This window comes from Coregonus clupeaformis, chromosome 31 (genome assembly GCF_020615455.1).
Source record: "Coregonus clupeaformis isolate EN_2021a chromosome 31, ASM2061545v1, whole genome shotgun sequence".
In the NCBI taxonomy this organism is placed as follows: domain Eukaryota; kingdom Metazoa; phylum Chordata; class Actinopteri; order Salmoniformes; family Salmonidae; genus Coregonus; species Coregonus clupeaformis.
The window spans coordinates 20,001,744-20,015,120 of NC_059222.1; the positions used below are offsets into that span (position 1 = coordinate 20,001,744).

The following is a 13,377-nucleotide window of genomic DNA, read 5'->3' on the forward strand; positions in this document are numbered from 1 at the left end:
TCTCCAGACTCTGTCACGTCTGTCACATGTGCTCAGTGTGAACCTGCTTTCATCTGTGAAGAGCACAGGGCGCCAGTGTTGAATTTGCCAATCTTGGTGTTCTCTGGCAAATGCCAAACGTCCTGCACGGTGTTGGGCTGTAAGCACAAACCCCACCTGTGGACGTCGGGCCCTCATACCACCCTCATGGAGTCTGTTTCTGACCGTTTGAGCAGGCACATGCACATTTGTGGCCTGCTGGAGGTCATTTTGCAAGGCTCTGGCAGTGCTCCTCCTGCTCCTCCTTGCACAAAGGTGGAGGTAGCGGTCCTGCTGCTGGGTTGTTGCCCTCCTACGGCCTCCTCCACGTCTCCTGATGTACTGGCCTGTCTCCTGGTAGCGCCTCCATGCTCTGGACACTACGCTGACAGACACAGCAAACCTTCTTGCCACAGCTCGCATTGATGTGCCATCCTGGATGAGCTGCACTACCTGAGCCACTTGTGTGGGTTGTAGAATCCGTCTCATGCTACCACTAGAGTGAAAGCACCGCCAGCATTCAAAAGTGACCAAAACATCAGCCAGGAAGCATAGGAACTGAGAAGTGGTCTGAGGTCACCACCTGAAGAACCACTTCTTTATTGGGGGTGTCTTGCTAATCGCCTATAATTTCCACCTGTTGTCTATTCCATTTGCACAACAGCATGTGAAATGTATTGTCAATCAGTGTTGCTTCCTAAGTGGACAGTTTGATTTCACAGAAGTGTGATTGACTTGGAGTTACATTGTGTTGTTTAAGTGTTCCCTTTATTTTTTTGAGCAGTGTATTTGACCTGTCAGCTAACATATCAAATTTAAATTCCGGCACAAAACCTAAGACAACTAACAACAATGAGAAATGGTTTGATGAAGAATGTAAAAACCTAAGAAAGAAATTGAGAAACCTATCTAACCAAAAACACAGAGAACCAGAAAACCTTACGCCTTTACTATGGTGAAACACTTAAACAATACAGAAATACACTAAGAAAAAAGAAGGAACAGCATGACAGATAACAGCTCATTGTGATTGAAGAATCCATAGAATTAAATCACTTCTGGGAAAATTGGAACACACTAAACAAACAACAGAACAGAAAGAGCTATCTATCCAAAATGGAGATGTATGGATAAACCACGTCTACAACCTTTTCGGCCATATAACAAAGAACCAAGACCAAAAACATATACAGTACATGATAATTTACAAAACTTAGAATCAGCTATTAAAGACTACCAGAACCCACTGGATTCTCCAATAACATTGGATGAGCTACAGGACAAAATACAAACCCTCCAACCCAAAAAGGCCTGTGGTGTTGATGGTATACTAAACAAAATGATAAAATATACAGACCACACATTCAAATTGGCTGTTCTTAAACTTCAACATTATCCTCAGCTCTGGCATCTTCCCTAATAGTTGGAATCAAGGCCGGATCACCCCAATCCACAAAAGTGGAGACAAATTTGACCCCAATAATTACCGTGGAATAAGTGTCAGCAGCAATCTCTGAAAAATCCTCTGCAGTATCAGCAACAGCAGACTAACATTTCCTCAGTGAAATGTCCTGAGCAAATGTCAAATTGGCTACTTACCAAAATACTGTAAGACAGACCACAATGTACACCCTGCGCAGCCTTATTGACAAACAAACAAAACAAAAGCAAAGTCTTCTGATGCTTGGTTGATTTAAAAAAAGCTTTTGACTCAATTTGGCATGAGGATCTGCTATACAAATTGATGGAAAGCGGTGTTGGGGGGAAAGCATATGACATTATAAAATCAATGTACACAAAAAAACAAGTGTGCAGTTAAATTTGACAATAAACACACATATTTATTTCATCAGGGTCGTAGCTGTCACACCCTGATGTGTTTCACCTGTTTTTGTGATTGTCTCCAACCCCCTCCAGGTGTCACCCATCTTCCCCATTATCCCCAGTGTATTTATACAGTGAGGGAAAAAAGTATTTGATCCCCTGCTGATTTTGTACGTTTGCCCACTGACAAAGAAATGATCAGTCAATAATTTTAATGGTAGGTTTATTTGAACAATGAGAGACAGAATAACAACAAAAAAATTCAGAAGAATTTATGTCAAAAATGTTATAAATTGATTTGCATTTTAATGAGGGAAATAAGAATTTGACCCCTCTGCAAAACATTACTTGGTACTTGGTGGCAAAACCCTTGTTGGCAATCACAGAGGTCAGACGTTTCTTGTAGTTGGCCACCAGGTTTGCACACATCTCAGGAGGGATTTTGTCCCACTCCTCTTTGCAGATCTTCTCCAAGTCATTAAGGTTTCGAGGCTGACGTTTGGCAACTCGAACCTTCAGCTCCCTCGACATATTTGCTATGGGATTAAAGTCTGGAGACTGGCTAGGCCACTCCAGGACCTTAATGTGCTTCTTCTTGAGCCACTCCTTTGTTGCCTTGGCCATGTGTTTTGGGTCATTGTCATGCTGGAATACCCATCCACGACCCATTTTCAATGCCCTGGCTGAGGGAAGGAGGTTCTCACCCAAGATTTGACGGTACATGGCGCCGTCCATCGTCACTTTGATGCGGTGAAGTTGTCCTGTCCCCTTAGCAGAAAAACACACCCAAAGCATAATATTTCCACCTCCATGTTTGACGGTGGGGATGGTGTTCTTGGGGTCATAGGCAGCATTCCTCCTCCTCCAAACACGGCGAGTTGAGTTGATGCCAAAGAGCTTGATTTTGGTCTCATCTGAACACAACACTTTCACCCAGTTCTCCTCTGAATCATTCAGATGTTCATTGGCGAACTTCAAACGGGCCTGTATATGTGCTTTCTTGAGCAGGGGGACCTTGCGGGCGCTGCAGGATTTCAGTCCTTCACTGCGTAGTGTGTTACCAATTGTTTTCTTGGTGACTAGGGTCCCAGCTGCCTTGAGATCATTGACAAGATCCTCCCGTGTAGTTCTGGGCTGATTCCTCACCGTTCTCATGATCATTGCAACTCCATGAGGTGAGATCTTGCATGGAGCCTCAGGCCGAGGGAGATTGACAGTTCTTTTGTGTTTCTTCCATTTGCAAATAATCGCACCAACTGTTGTCACCTTCTCACTAAGCTGTTTGGCGATGGTCTTGTAGCCCATTCCAGCCTTGTGTAGGTCTACAATCTTGTCCCTGACATCCTTGGAGAGCTCTTTGGTATTGGCCATGGTGGAGAGTTTGGAATCGGATTGATTGATTGCTTCTGTGGACAGGTGTCTTTTATACAGGTAACAAACTGAGATTAGGAGCACTCCCTTTAAGAGTGTGCTCCTAATCTCAGCTCGTTACCTGTATAAACGACACCTGGGAGCCAGAAATCTTTTTGATTGAGAGGGGGGTCAAATACTTATTTCCCTCATTAAAATGCAAATCAATTTATAACATTTATGACATGCGTTTTTCTGGATTTTTTTGTTGTTATTCTGTCTCTCACTGTTCAAATAAACCTACCATTAAAATTATAGACTGATCATTTCTTTGTCAGTGGGCAAACGTACAAAATCAGCAGGGGATCAAATACTTTTTTCCCTCACTGTACCTGTGTTCTCTGTTTGTCTGTTGCCAGTTCATTTTTGTTTCGTCAAGCCTACTAGCGTTTTTCCCCTTGCTCCTGTCTTTCTCAAGTTCCTGTTTTCTAGTTTTCCCGGTTTTGACCATTCTGCCTGCCCTGACCCTGAGTCTGCCTGCCGTTCTGTACCTTGTCACACCCCCCTGGATTATTGACCTCTGCCTGCCCTGACCCTGAGACTGCCTGCCGTTCTGTACCTTTTGGACTCTGATCTGGATTACTGACCTCTGCCTGCCCTTGACCTGTCGTTTGCCTGCCCCCTGTTTTTGTAATAAACTTTTGTTACTTCGACACTGTCTGCATCTGGGTCTTCTCCTGAAACGTGATACTAGGGTGAGACAGGAATGCAGCTTGAGTCCCACCCTCTTCAACATATATATCAATGAATTGGCGAGGGCACTGGAACAGTCTACAGCACCCAGCCTCACTCTACTGGACTCAGAAATATACATCAAATGTCTACTGTTTGCAGATGTTCTGGTGCTTCTGTCCCCAACCAAGGAGGGCCTACAGCAGCACCTAGATCTTCTGCACAGATTCTGTCAAACTTGGGCCCTGACAGTGAATCTCAGTAAGACAAAAAAAATTGTGTTCCAAAAAAGGTCCAGTAGCCAAGACAACAAATACACATTATATCTAGACACTGTTGCCCTAGAGGACACAAATAACTATACCTATCTCGGCCTAAACATCAACACCTCAGGTAACTTCCACAAGGCTGTGAACGATCTAAGAGGCAAGGCAAGAAGGAATATAAAACTCAACATCCCAATTAGGATCTGGCTAAAAATACTTAAATCATTATTGAACCAATGGCCCTCTATGGTTGTGAGATCTGGGGTCCACACCGACCAAGAATTCACAAAATAGGACAAACACCCAATTGAGACTCTGCATGCAGAATTTTGCAAAAATATACTTGCATATAACAATGCATGCAGAGCAGAATTAGGACTATACCCGCTAGTTATCAAAATCCAGATAAATTCTACAACAACCTAAAAGTAAGTGATGCCCACACATTCCACCACAAAGACTTCACCAACAGAGAGATTCACCTAGAAAATAGTGTTCTCAGCCAGCTAGTTCTGGGGCTCTGCTCACAAACACAAACAGACCCCACAGAGCCCCAGGACAGAAACACATTTAGACCCAACCAAATTATGAGAACGCAAAAAGCTAACTATTTGACACACTGGAAAGACAACATGCGTATCCCATGCCAATAAAGCCCTTTGAATTTGAGAGGGGGGGGGGGTTTGGTCCGATAATCCTCCTTTCCTTTCTCTCTCTCTCTTTTCCTCTCCTCCAGTAAGAAGGTGGTTATGTAAAAGTAATCTATAATTCTGTTACATGAAACATCAAAGCCTCGCGCGCCGCCTCACAATCTGCATATACTGCAAGGTGTGTCCAGGGAAAAGATAGAGGGGTCTGGGAGGGAGAAGGTTTGAACCAAAAATACTTATTGGGGAGATTTAGAAATGTGGGAGATTTAAACTGTATTACTACATGAATCATTTGAGGAATAATCACAAGGAACTGACAATGTAGGCCAACATGTCGGAATTGACAAGATCAAGGCATAATATTGCACAGGATATTATGCATTATAGAATTATAAATTAACATTATAAGGGTTTAGCATTTCCCTTACCGAAAAACAGGCTTTTGGCGAACAGTTGTGGCAAACATTTGGCAATCTGCTGCAAATTTGCAGCAAGCTCATATTTTCACATGCAAATTAGACTTCTGAACTTCTGGCAAACAATTCTGGGAAACTTGTGGCGAACATTCTACTGTTTGCTGCAAATTTGCTACAAACTAAGTATGAATATGCAAATTAAATCAGTTTTTTTTTACAGATAAAAATAAATCCAATACAACTTGAAATCATCAGCATGCTAATGAAGAAAAGAGCAAAGACTGGATATTTCCGAAATACATTGTTTATTGAATCTTTTTATGTACAGTGGGGGAAAAAAGTATTTAGTTAGCCACCAATTGTGCAAGTTCTCCCACTTAAAAAGATGAGAGAGGCCTGTAATTTTCATCATAGGTACACGTCAACTATGACAGACAAAATGAGAAAAAAAATCCAGAAAGTCACATTGTAGGATTTTTTATGAATTTATTTGCAAATTATGGTGGAAAATAAGAATTTGGTCAATAACAAAAGTTTCTCACGGTTTTCACACACTGTTGCTGGTATTTTGGCCCATTCCTCCATGCAGATCTCCTCTAGAGCAGTGATGTTTTGGGGCTGTCGCTGGGCAACACAGACTTTCAACTCCCTCCAAAGATTTTCTATGGGATTGAGATCTGGAGACTGGCTAGGCCACTCCAGGACCTTGAAATGCTTCTTACGAAGCCACTCCTTCGTTGCCCTGGCGGTGTGTTTGGGATCATTGTCATGCTGAAAGACCCAGCCACGTTTCATCTTCAATGCCCTTGCTGATGGAAGGAGGTTTTCACTCAAATGGCCCCATTCATTCTTTCCTTTACACGGATCAGTCGTCCTGGTCCCTTTGCAGAAAAACAGCCCCAAAGCATGATGTTTCCACCCCCATGCTTCACAGTAGGTATGGTGTTCTTTGGATGCAACTCAGCATTCTTTGTCCTCCAAACACGACGAGTTGAGTTTTTACCAAAAAGTTATATTTTGGTTTCATCTGACCATATGACATTCTCCCAATCCTCTTCTGGATCATCCAAATTTACATTTTAGTCATTTAGCAGACGCTCTTATCCAGAGCGACTTACAGTTAGTGAATACATATTTTTTTTTAATACTGGCCCCCCGTGGGAAACGAACCCACAACCCTGGCGTTGCAAACGCCATGCTCTATCAACTGAGCTACATCCCTGCCGGCCATTCCCTCCCCTACCCTGGACGACGCCGGGCCAATTGTGCGCCGCCCATGAGTCTCCCGGTCGCGGCCGGCTGCGACAGAGCCTGGATTCAAACCAGGATCTCTAGTGGCACAGTTAGCACTGCGATGCAGTGCCTTAGACCACTGCGCCACTCAGGAGTACACAACCCTGGCGTTGCAAACGCCATGCTCTACCAACTGAGCTACATCCCTGCCGGCCATTCCCTCCCCTACCCTGGACGACACTGGGCCAATTGTGCGCCGCCCCATGGGTCTCCCGGTCACGGCCAGCTACACCAGGTTTGTTTTGTAACCTTTAGCAGTTGATAACCTGATGGTCCCAGTGAATTGCCCATAGGACAAATACTCAATGATTATTCACTTTATGTAATAACACATTTAGTAACATTCCACAACTGTAACGTGGAACAACTGGTTAGTAAAATATACCAACTGATTGTAGCCAAATGTCTCATTGTCATTATGTTGCATTATGTATTTTACATTTACATTTACATCATTTAGCAGACGCTCTTATCCAGAGCGACTTACAAATTGGTGCATTCACCTTATAGCCAGTGTGATAACCACTTTTCAAAAAACATTTTTTTAAATATTTAGCCTTTTTATATTTTATATTTATATTTGATATTTTTTAATCAAATTTTTTTTTTCTATATTTTTTTTTTGTTGCACTCTAGCAAACTTCAGACGGGCCTGGACATGTACTGGCTTAAGCAGGGGGACACGTCTGGCACTGCAGGATTTGAGTCCCTGGCGGCGTAGTGTGTTACTGATGGTAGGCTTTGTTACTTTGGTCCCAGCTCTCTGCAGGTCATTCACTAGGTCCCCCCGTGTGGTTCTGGGATTTTTGCTCACCGTTCTTGTGATCATTTTGACCCCATGGGGTGAGAACTTGCGTGGAGCCCCAGATCGAGGGAGATTATCAGTGGTCTTGTATGTCTTCCATTTCCTAATAATTGCTCCCACAGTTGATTTCTTCAAACCAAGCTGCTTACCTATTGCAGATTCAGTCTTCCCAGCCTGGTGCAGGTCTATAATTTTGTTTCTGGTGTCCTTTGACAGCTCTTTGGTCTTGGCCATAGTGGAGTTTGGAGTGTTACTGTTTGAGGTTGTGGACAGGTGTCTTTTATACTGATAACAAGTTCAAACAGGTGCCATTAATACAGGTAACGAGTGGAGGACAGAGAAGCCTCTTAAAGAAGAAGTTACAGGTCTGTGAGAGCCAGAAATCTTGCTTGTTTGTAGGTGACCAAATACTTATTTTCCACCATAATTTGCAAATAAACTCATAAAAAATCCTACAATGTGATTTTTTTCTCAATTTGTCTGTCATAGTTGACGTGTACCTATGATGAAAATTACAGGCCTCTCTCATCTTTTTAAGTGGGAGAACTCACAATTGACTAAATACCTTTTTTCCCCACTGTATATAGACAGGTGTGTGCCTTTCCAAATCATGTCCAATCAATTTAATTTACCACAGATGGACTCCAAGTTGTAGTAACATCTCAAGGGTGATCAATGGAAACAGGATGCACCTGAGCTCACTTTCGAGTCTCATAGCAAAGGGTCTGAATACTTATGTAAATAAGGTGTTTCTGCAAAATTTGGTTAAAGAAAATATGTAATTGATCATTTGCTACGTGAGGCTTATTTAATCAAATAGAAGTTTCATAATGGTTAGGTTACAAATGCACTGATAAGTGTATGCACGTGGCATTTCGGCAACTTTGAAAAAATACTATCGGTTGTGCCTGTTCACATGCTTATCTGCCCTCATTAGCTTGAATGGTCCTACCTGATTATTCAGAGGAATGAATGGTGTCACGTGATCGATGGCTTTGTTAATTCATATACAGTCATTGGGTGGTTCTCTCTTGCATTCAAGTAGATTACATAATTGTAACAAGGTACATATGTTATTTTGAGAGCACTAAACTGAATCCATTTAAAATAAGACAAAAGGTACATAAGACGGACTTGTGAATAAATGCTTTATAATAAAAAATGGCTTTGCATACCCCTACGCATATTCATGCACACACACCATTACATATTTTTTTTTACACTGCCAGCCAAACGATGATTGTTCGCAGTCTCACACTACAGATGGTATCAGACAGTGTGTGTGATGGGCAATGTTCCCTTTAATTTTTGGGGGCACTGAGCAAATCTCAGGTCTGCTGAGCGCAAACGTGAAAATTCAGTGCAACTTCCAGCGCGCGTTTACTGTGAACACTGAGGCTGTACCTGCGTTAAGTTAGTGTTAACAGTGGCCAATTGATCGTAATGTAGGCTTACCATCAAAAACAATTGAGGAAATGCATTCCATAACATGGAAATAGCTGTTCTATCATTCCGCCTACAGTAGCAGCCAATATGTGGTGTTCAATGTAGACCAACATTCCATGAGACCTATAAAAAAAACATGCAGGGCTTGACATTAACTTGTTTATCCACTTGTCCGTCAGACAAGGTGGTGACTGAAAATGTGTTTGATGCAAGAAACCACTTTGCATTATTATTCCCATACCATTATTACAGAGAATCAGACACATTATGCTACCCTCTGCCTATTGGATACGTAGCTTATTCAAGCCTGTCTCAAAATACAACACTGCCCCTTTAAGACAAAGAAAAGCTCTTCACCAGACTTGCTTTTCAAAGAGGTCTAGAAATGTAAAATGTTTGTGCTCTTGTAGGAAGCAACCACTCCCCTATTGCTGACCACAAATTATCTATAATTGCACTAACTCACTAACTAGCAAAGGATAACTCCCAGTTACAAAAAAAATACAACATAAGCAACTACTTTATTTTCCAAAAACAAATAGAAAAAGACATCCAATTAAATATTTACATGACAAGACAACATTAAGAAAAATATGAAAACCAAAGACTGAACATGTAACAAAAAATGACATTAAAAACGAAATGTAGCATTAAAGAAATTGTCAAATATGCAGCTATTTGCAAGACTAATGCTTTATATATTACATTGTTTTTGTTATTAGCACACAGTAATTTTTAAACAATTCTTAAAATTAGATTTCTATCATACCTGGGAAAAAAAGGAACAAATTCTAGCATATAACCAATGTGCAAAAGCAGTCAAGTCTCCAAGTGTTACAAAATTCAAAGCCATTCTTGGACAAGTGGCAGTAGAGAGGAGAATATAAAAGCATTGAGGTGGTCATCAGAGCTGCTGTCAGAGTTGTCACTGTCCAGGGCCGAGAGTCGCCGGAGCGGTCTTAGACGGGGCAGAGGCCTTGGACGGGCCCTCCGAGTCGCTGGAGTCAAACGACGGGACCTTCTTGCCGGCGGTTTTGGCAGCTGGCTTGGGCTTGGACAGAGCTTCCATGATGGACGGCTGCTTTGCATCTGGAGGGGATGACGGGGAGATACACAGACAGGGTTAGGAGTGTATTCTTCATAATGATTTATTCGCTCAAAGCATAACCTCTCAATATATCATCCATGATACAACATTATGTAAATGTACATGTACAGTATAACAATCTGTTTTATTACTCATTGACGCAATAAATTGATTAACGCAGAAAGCTAATTTCACAACTACTGCGGTGTATCAGTACAGGGTTGGAGGGGCTGTTCTACAATACCTTCAGCCGCCTTCTTTGGGGCGGCTGGCTTCTTGGCGGCGGCTGGTTTCTTGGGGGATGCCCCTTTGGCTGTCATGAATCCCGCTTCCTGAGTCTGTTTCTGCCTGAGTTGCCTGTTTTCTGTCTTGGAGTCTGTTTCCTGAAGGTTCCTGAATGCACCCTGTCTGGTTGCCGGGCGACGAAGCTAGGCGGGAGATCTCTTGATTACCCGCACCTGCATCTCATCAGCTATCTGCACACCTGGTCCTGATCATCACCTCTTCACTTCATAAGCTCTGACCTGACATCCATTCCGTGCCGGATCGTTAGCCATGAACAGTATGTTGTGTCAGCGTATCAGCCTCAAGTTTTCTAGAATTTGTTTTGTTGTTTTGTACTTTTTGCTTGCCGTGTACTTACCTCCGTTTACTCTGTCTACAGTTATTCTCCCGGAACATTCACTCCACCCTTGCCTGGTCGTCGGTGGGTTCTGTATCATTGGATCTGCCTATTCACTTCCACCAACTCACCTCCGCTGCCCGCTCCGTCTCCTGAATTATCCTGCTTCCACATTTGAGTCGTTAAATAAATACTCCCCTTCTGTCTACTCACCTTGTCCTGGTCTGCTTTAGAGAATCGGGACATTGGCCTTGGCTAGAGGCTTGGAGGCCATCGCATCATCGGCATCAGACTGAGCTGCAGAACACAGAAACAAGTTCAGTTTCCATTTTCAACTGTGCTAGTCCAAGAATCTCCTCAGACGTCTGCGACAGTGTGCTGTCAACGCAGAATGTTCTATTCTGAATGTCAGCACCCTGTTTAATTGTGGCAAACTTGTGAAGTTGGATACATTCTGTTATACAGTTCAGATGGTGTGGTGTAGTGATTTTGATTTGATCACTATTGATCCCCGGGGGAGAATTAGGTGTGGAATCTACTTACAGCTGGATTTGCTTTTGGCTTTTACCGTTGTTGATAGAGAAACAGGCTTCTCAATTAAGGAAATGTGCACAGAGACAAGATGATTGCTTGCTTAGGCTTAAGTCTCTGCATTACCCCCCCAAAAAAAATAATTACCAGTGACACCAGGCTTACAAAACTCCTGTTAAACTATACTGTATAAAGACTCATGTGGGCTCAGGAGCCTTAGGGGGTGGAGAGTCCACCTCACTATCGGCTGCAGCGCTGGGCTCGGGGACAAAGCTGTCGTCATCGTCACTGATGGCTGTTGCCTTCTTCTTGGGGGCGCTCTTCATACAGTCATCAAACTCATCCTCACTGCTGCACATGCTGTACTTCACAGCAGCTTTGGGAGGAGAAACACCTGTTGCATTATCACTGCAGGAACACTAAACACAAACCCGTGACAAAAGCAGCTTGTTAATAAATGTATTGAATCGGAGCCATAAAGTGCAGCTAGCTGGCAACATTTTATTTTGACTGATCAGGTCACCCATCAACTTAGTGCAACATGCTGGTGTAAGTAGGCATCCTTTTCTACGCTTGTAGAAAACAGCAACTGTTAGACAAGACATCGCGGTTAGATTGTGTTAAAATAACAGCATCCTGTATTGATGTCGCGAAGTAGGACACAGTCATGGGAATGTCCTCTGATTCAACATACTGTAAATAATCAAGCTATCTAATCTATGCCTAATCAGAAGTGAGTAGTACAGCTTATTGCTCAGACAAAGTGATGCTATACCGCCATCAGCACATTTTGGTTGAGTTTCCAAACACCCTCAATCATGAGCCACAACAAGTAGCCAGACATAACACTTTGGGGCATCGGGACTGTACCTACCATCTTATTATTGCCTGGTAGGCTTGATGTACTACACGTGACGTGAGCATGGGATGCCGATGGGCATATAAGGAGGTGACTGCTGGATAACGCAATCGTCGATTTAGAACTCAGTTTGGATGGCTCAGACCACTCAGATTGGATTGGGGCAGTGGTCTGTGTGTGTACAGTCGTGGCCAAAAAAAGTTTTGAGAATGACACAAGTATTGATATTCACAAAGTTCGTTGCTTCAGTGTTATGACATATTTTTGTCAGATGTTACTATGGTATACTGAAGTATATTTACAAGCATTCCATAAGTGTCAAAGGCTTTTATTGACAATTACATTAAGTTTATGCAAAGAGTCAATATTTGCAGTATTGACCCTTCTTTTTCCAAGACCTCTGCAATCCGCCCTGGCATGCTGTCAATTAACTTCTGGGCCACATCCTGACTGATGGCAGCCCATTCTTGCATAATCAATGCTTGGAGTTTGTCAGAATTTGTGGGTTTTTGTTTGTCCACCTGTCTCTTGAGGATCGACCACAAGTTCTCAATGGGATTAAGGTCTGGGGAGTTTCCTGGCCATGGACCCAAAATGTCGATGTTTTGTTCCGCGAGCCACTTAGTTATCACTTTTTCCTTATGGCAAGGTGCTCCATCATGCTGGAAAAGGCATTATTCGTCACCAAACTGTTCTTGGATGGTTGGGAGAAGTTGCTCTCGGAGGATGTGTTGATAACATTCTTTATTCATGGCTGCGTTCTTAGGCAAAATTGTGAGTGAGCCCACTCCCTTGGCTGAGAAGCAACCCCACACATGAATGGTCTCAGGATGCTTTACTGTTGGCATGACACAGGACTGATGGTAGCGCTCACCTTGTCTTCTCCGGACAAGCTTTTTTCCGGATGCCCCAAACAATCGGAAAGGGGATTCATCAGAGAAAATGACTTTACCCCAGTCCTCAGCAGTCCAATCCCTGTACCTTTTGTAGAATATCAGTCTGTCCCTGGTGTTTTTCCTGGAGAGACGTGGATTCCTCGCTGCCCTTCTTGATACCAGGCCATCCTCCAAAAGTCTTCGCCTCACTGTGCGTGTAGATGCACTCACACCTGCCTGCTGCCATTCCTGAGCAAGCTCTGCACTGGTAGTGCCCGATCCCGCAGCTGAAATCAACTTTAGGAGACGGTCCTGGCTTGCTGGCTTCTTGGGTGCCCTGAAGCCTTCTTCACAACAATTGAACCTCTCTCCTTGAAGTTCTTGATGATCCGATAAATGGTTGATTTAGGCGCAATCTTACTAGCAGCAATATCCTTGCCTGTGAAGCCCTTTTTGTGCAAAGCAATGATGACGGCACGTGTTTCCTTGCAGGAAACCATGGTTAATAGAGGAAGAACAATGACTTCAAGCACCACCCTCCTTTTAAAGCTTCCAGTCTGTTATTCTAACTCAATCAGCATGACAGAGTGATCTCCAGCCTTG

At 43.1% G+C, this 13,377-nt stretch overlaps 1 protein-coding gene across 1 annotated transcript; it reads right to left on the reverse strand.

Moving 5' to 3' along the window:
• Nucleotides 1-9,408: 9,408 nt before the first annotated feature.
• Nucleotides 9,409-10,269, reverse strand: LOC121548072 (histone 24-like). Its single transcript, XM_041859465.1, has 2 exons — nt 10,132-10,269; nt 9,409-9,889 (listed from the first exon to the last, which is right to left on the reverse strand). The coding sequence occupies exons 1-2, from the start codon at nt 10,205-10,207 to the stop codon at nt 9,726-9,728; spliced, it is 240 nt and encodes a 79-aa protein (XP_041715399.1). The 5' UTR covers nt 10,208-10,269; the 3' UTR covers nt 9,409-9,725.
• Between the last annotated feature and the right edge of the window lie 3,108 nt (nt 10,270-13,377).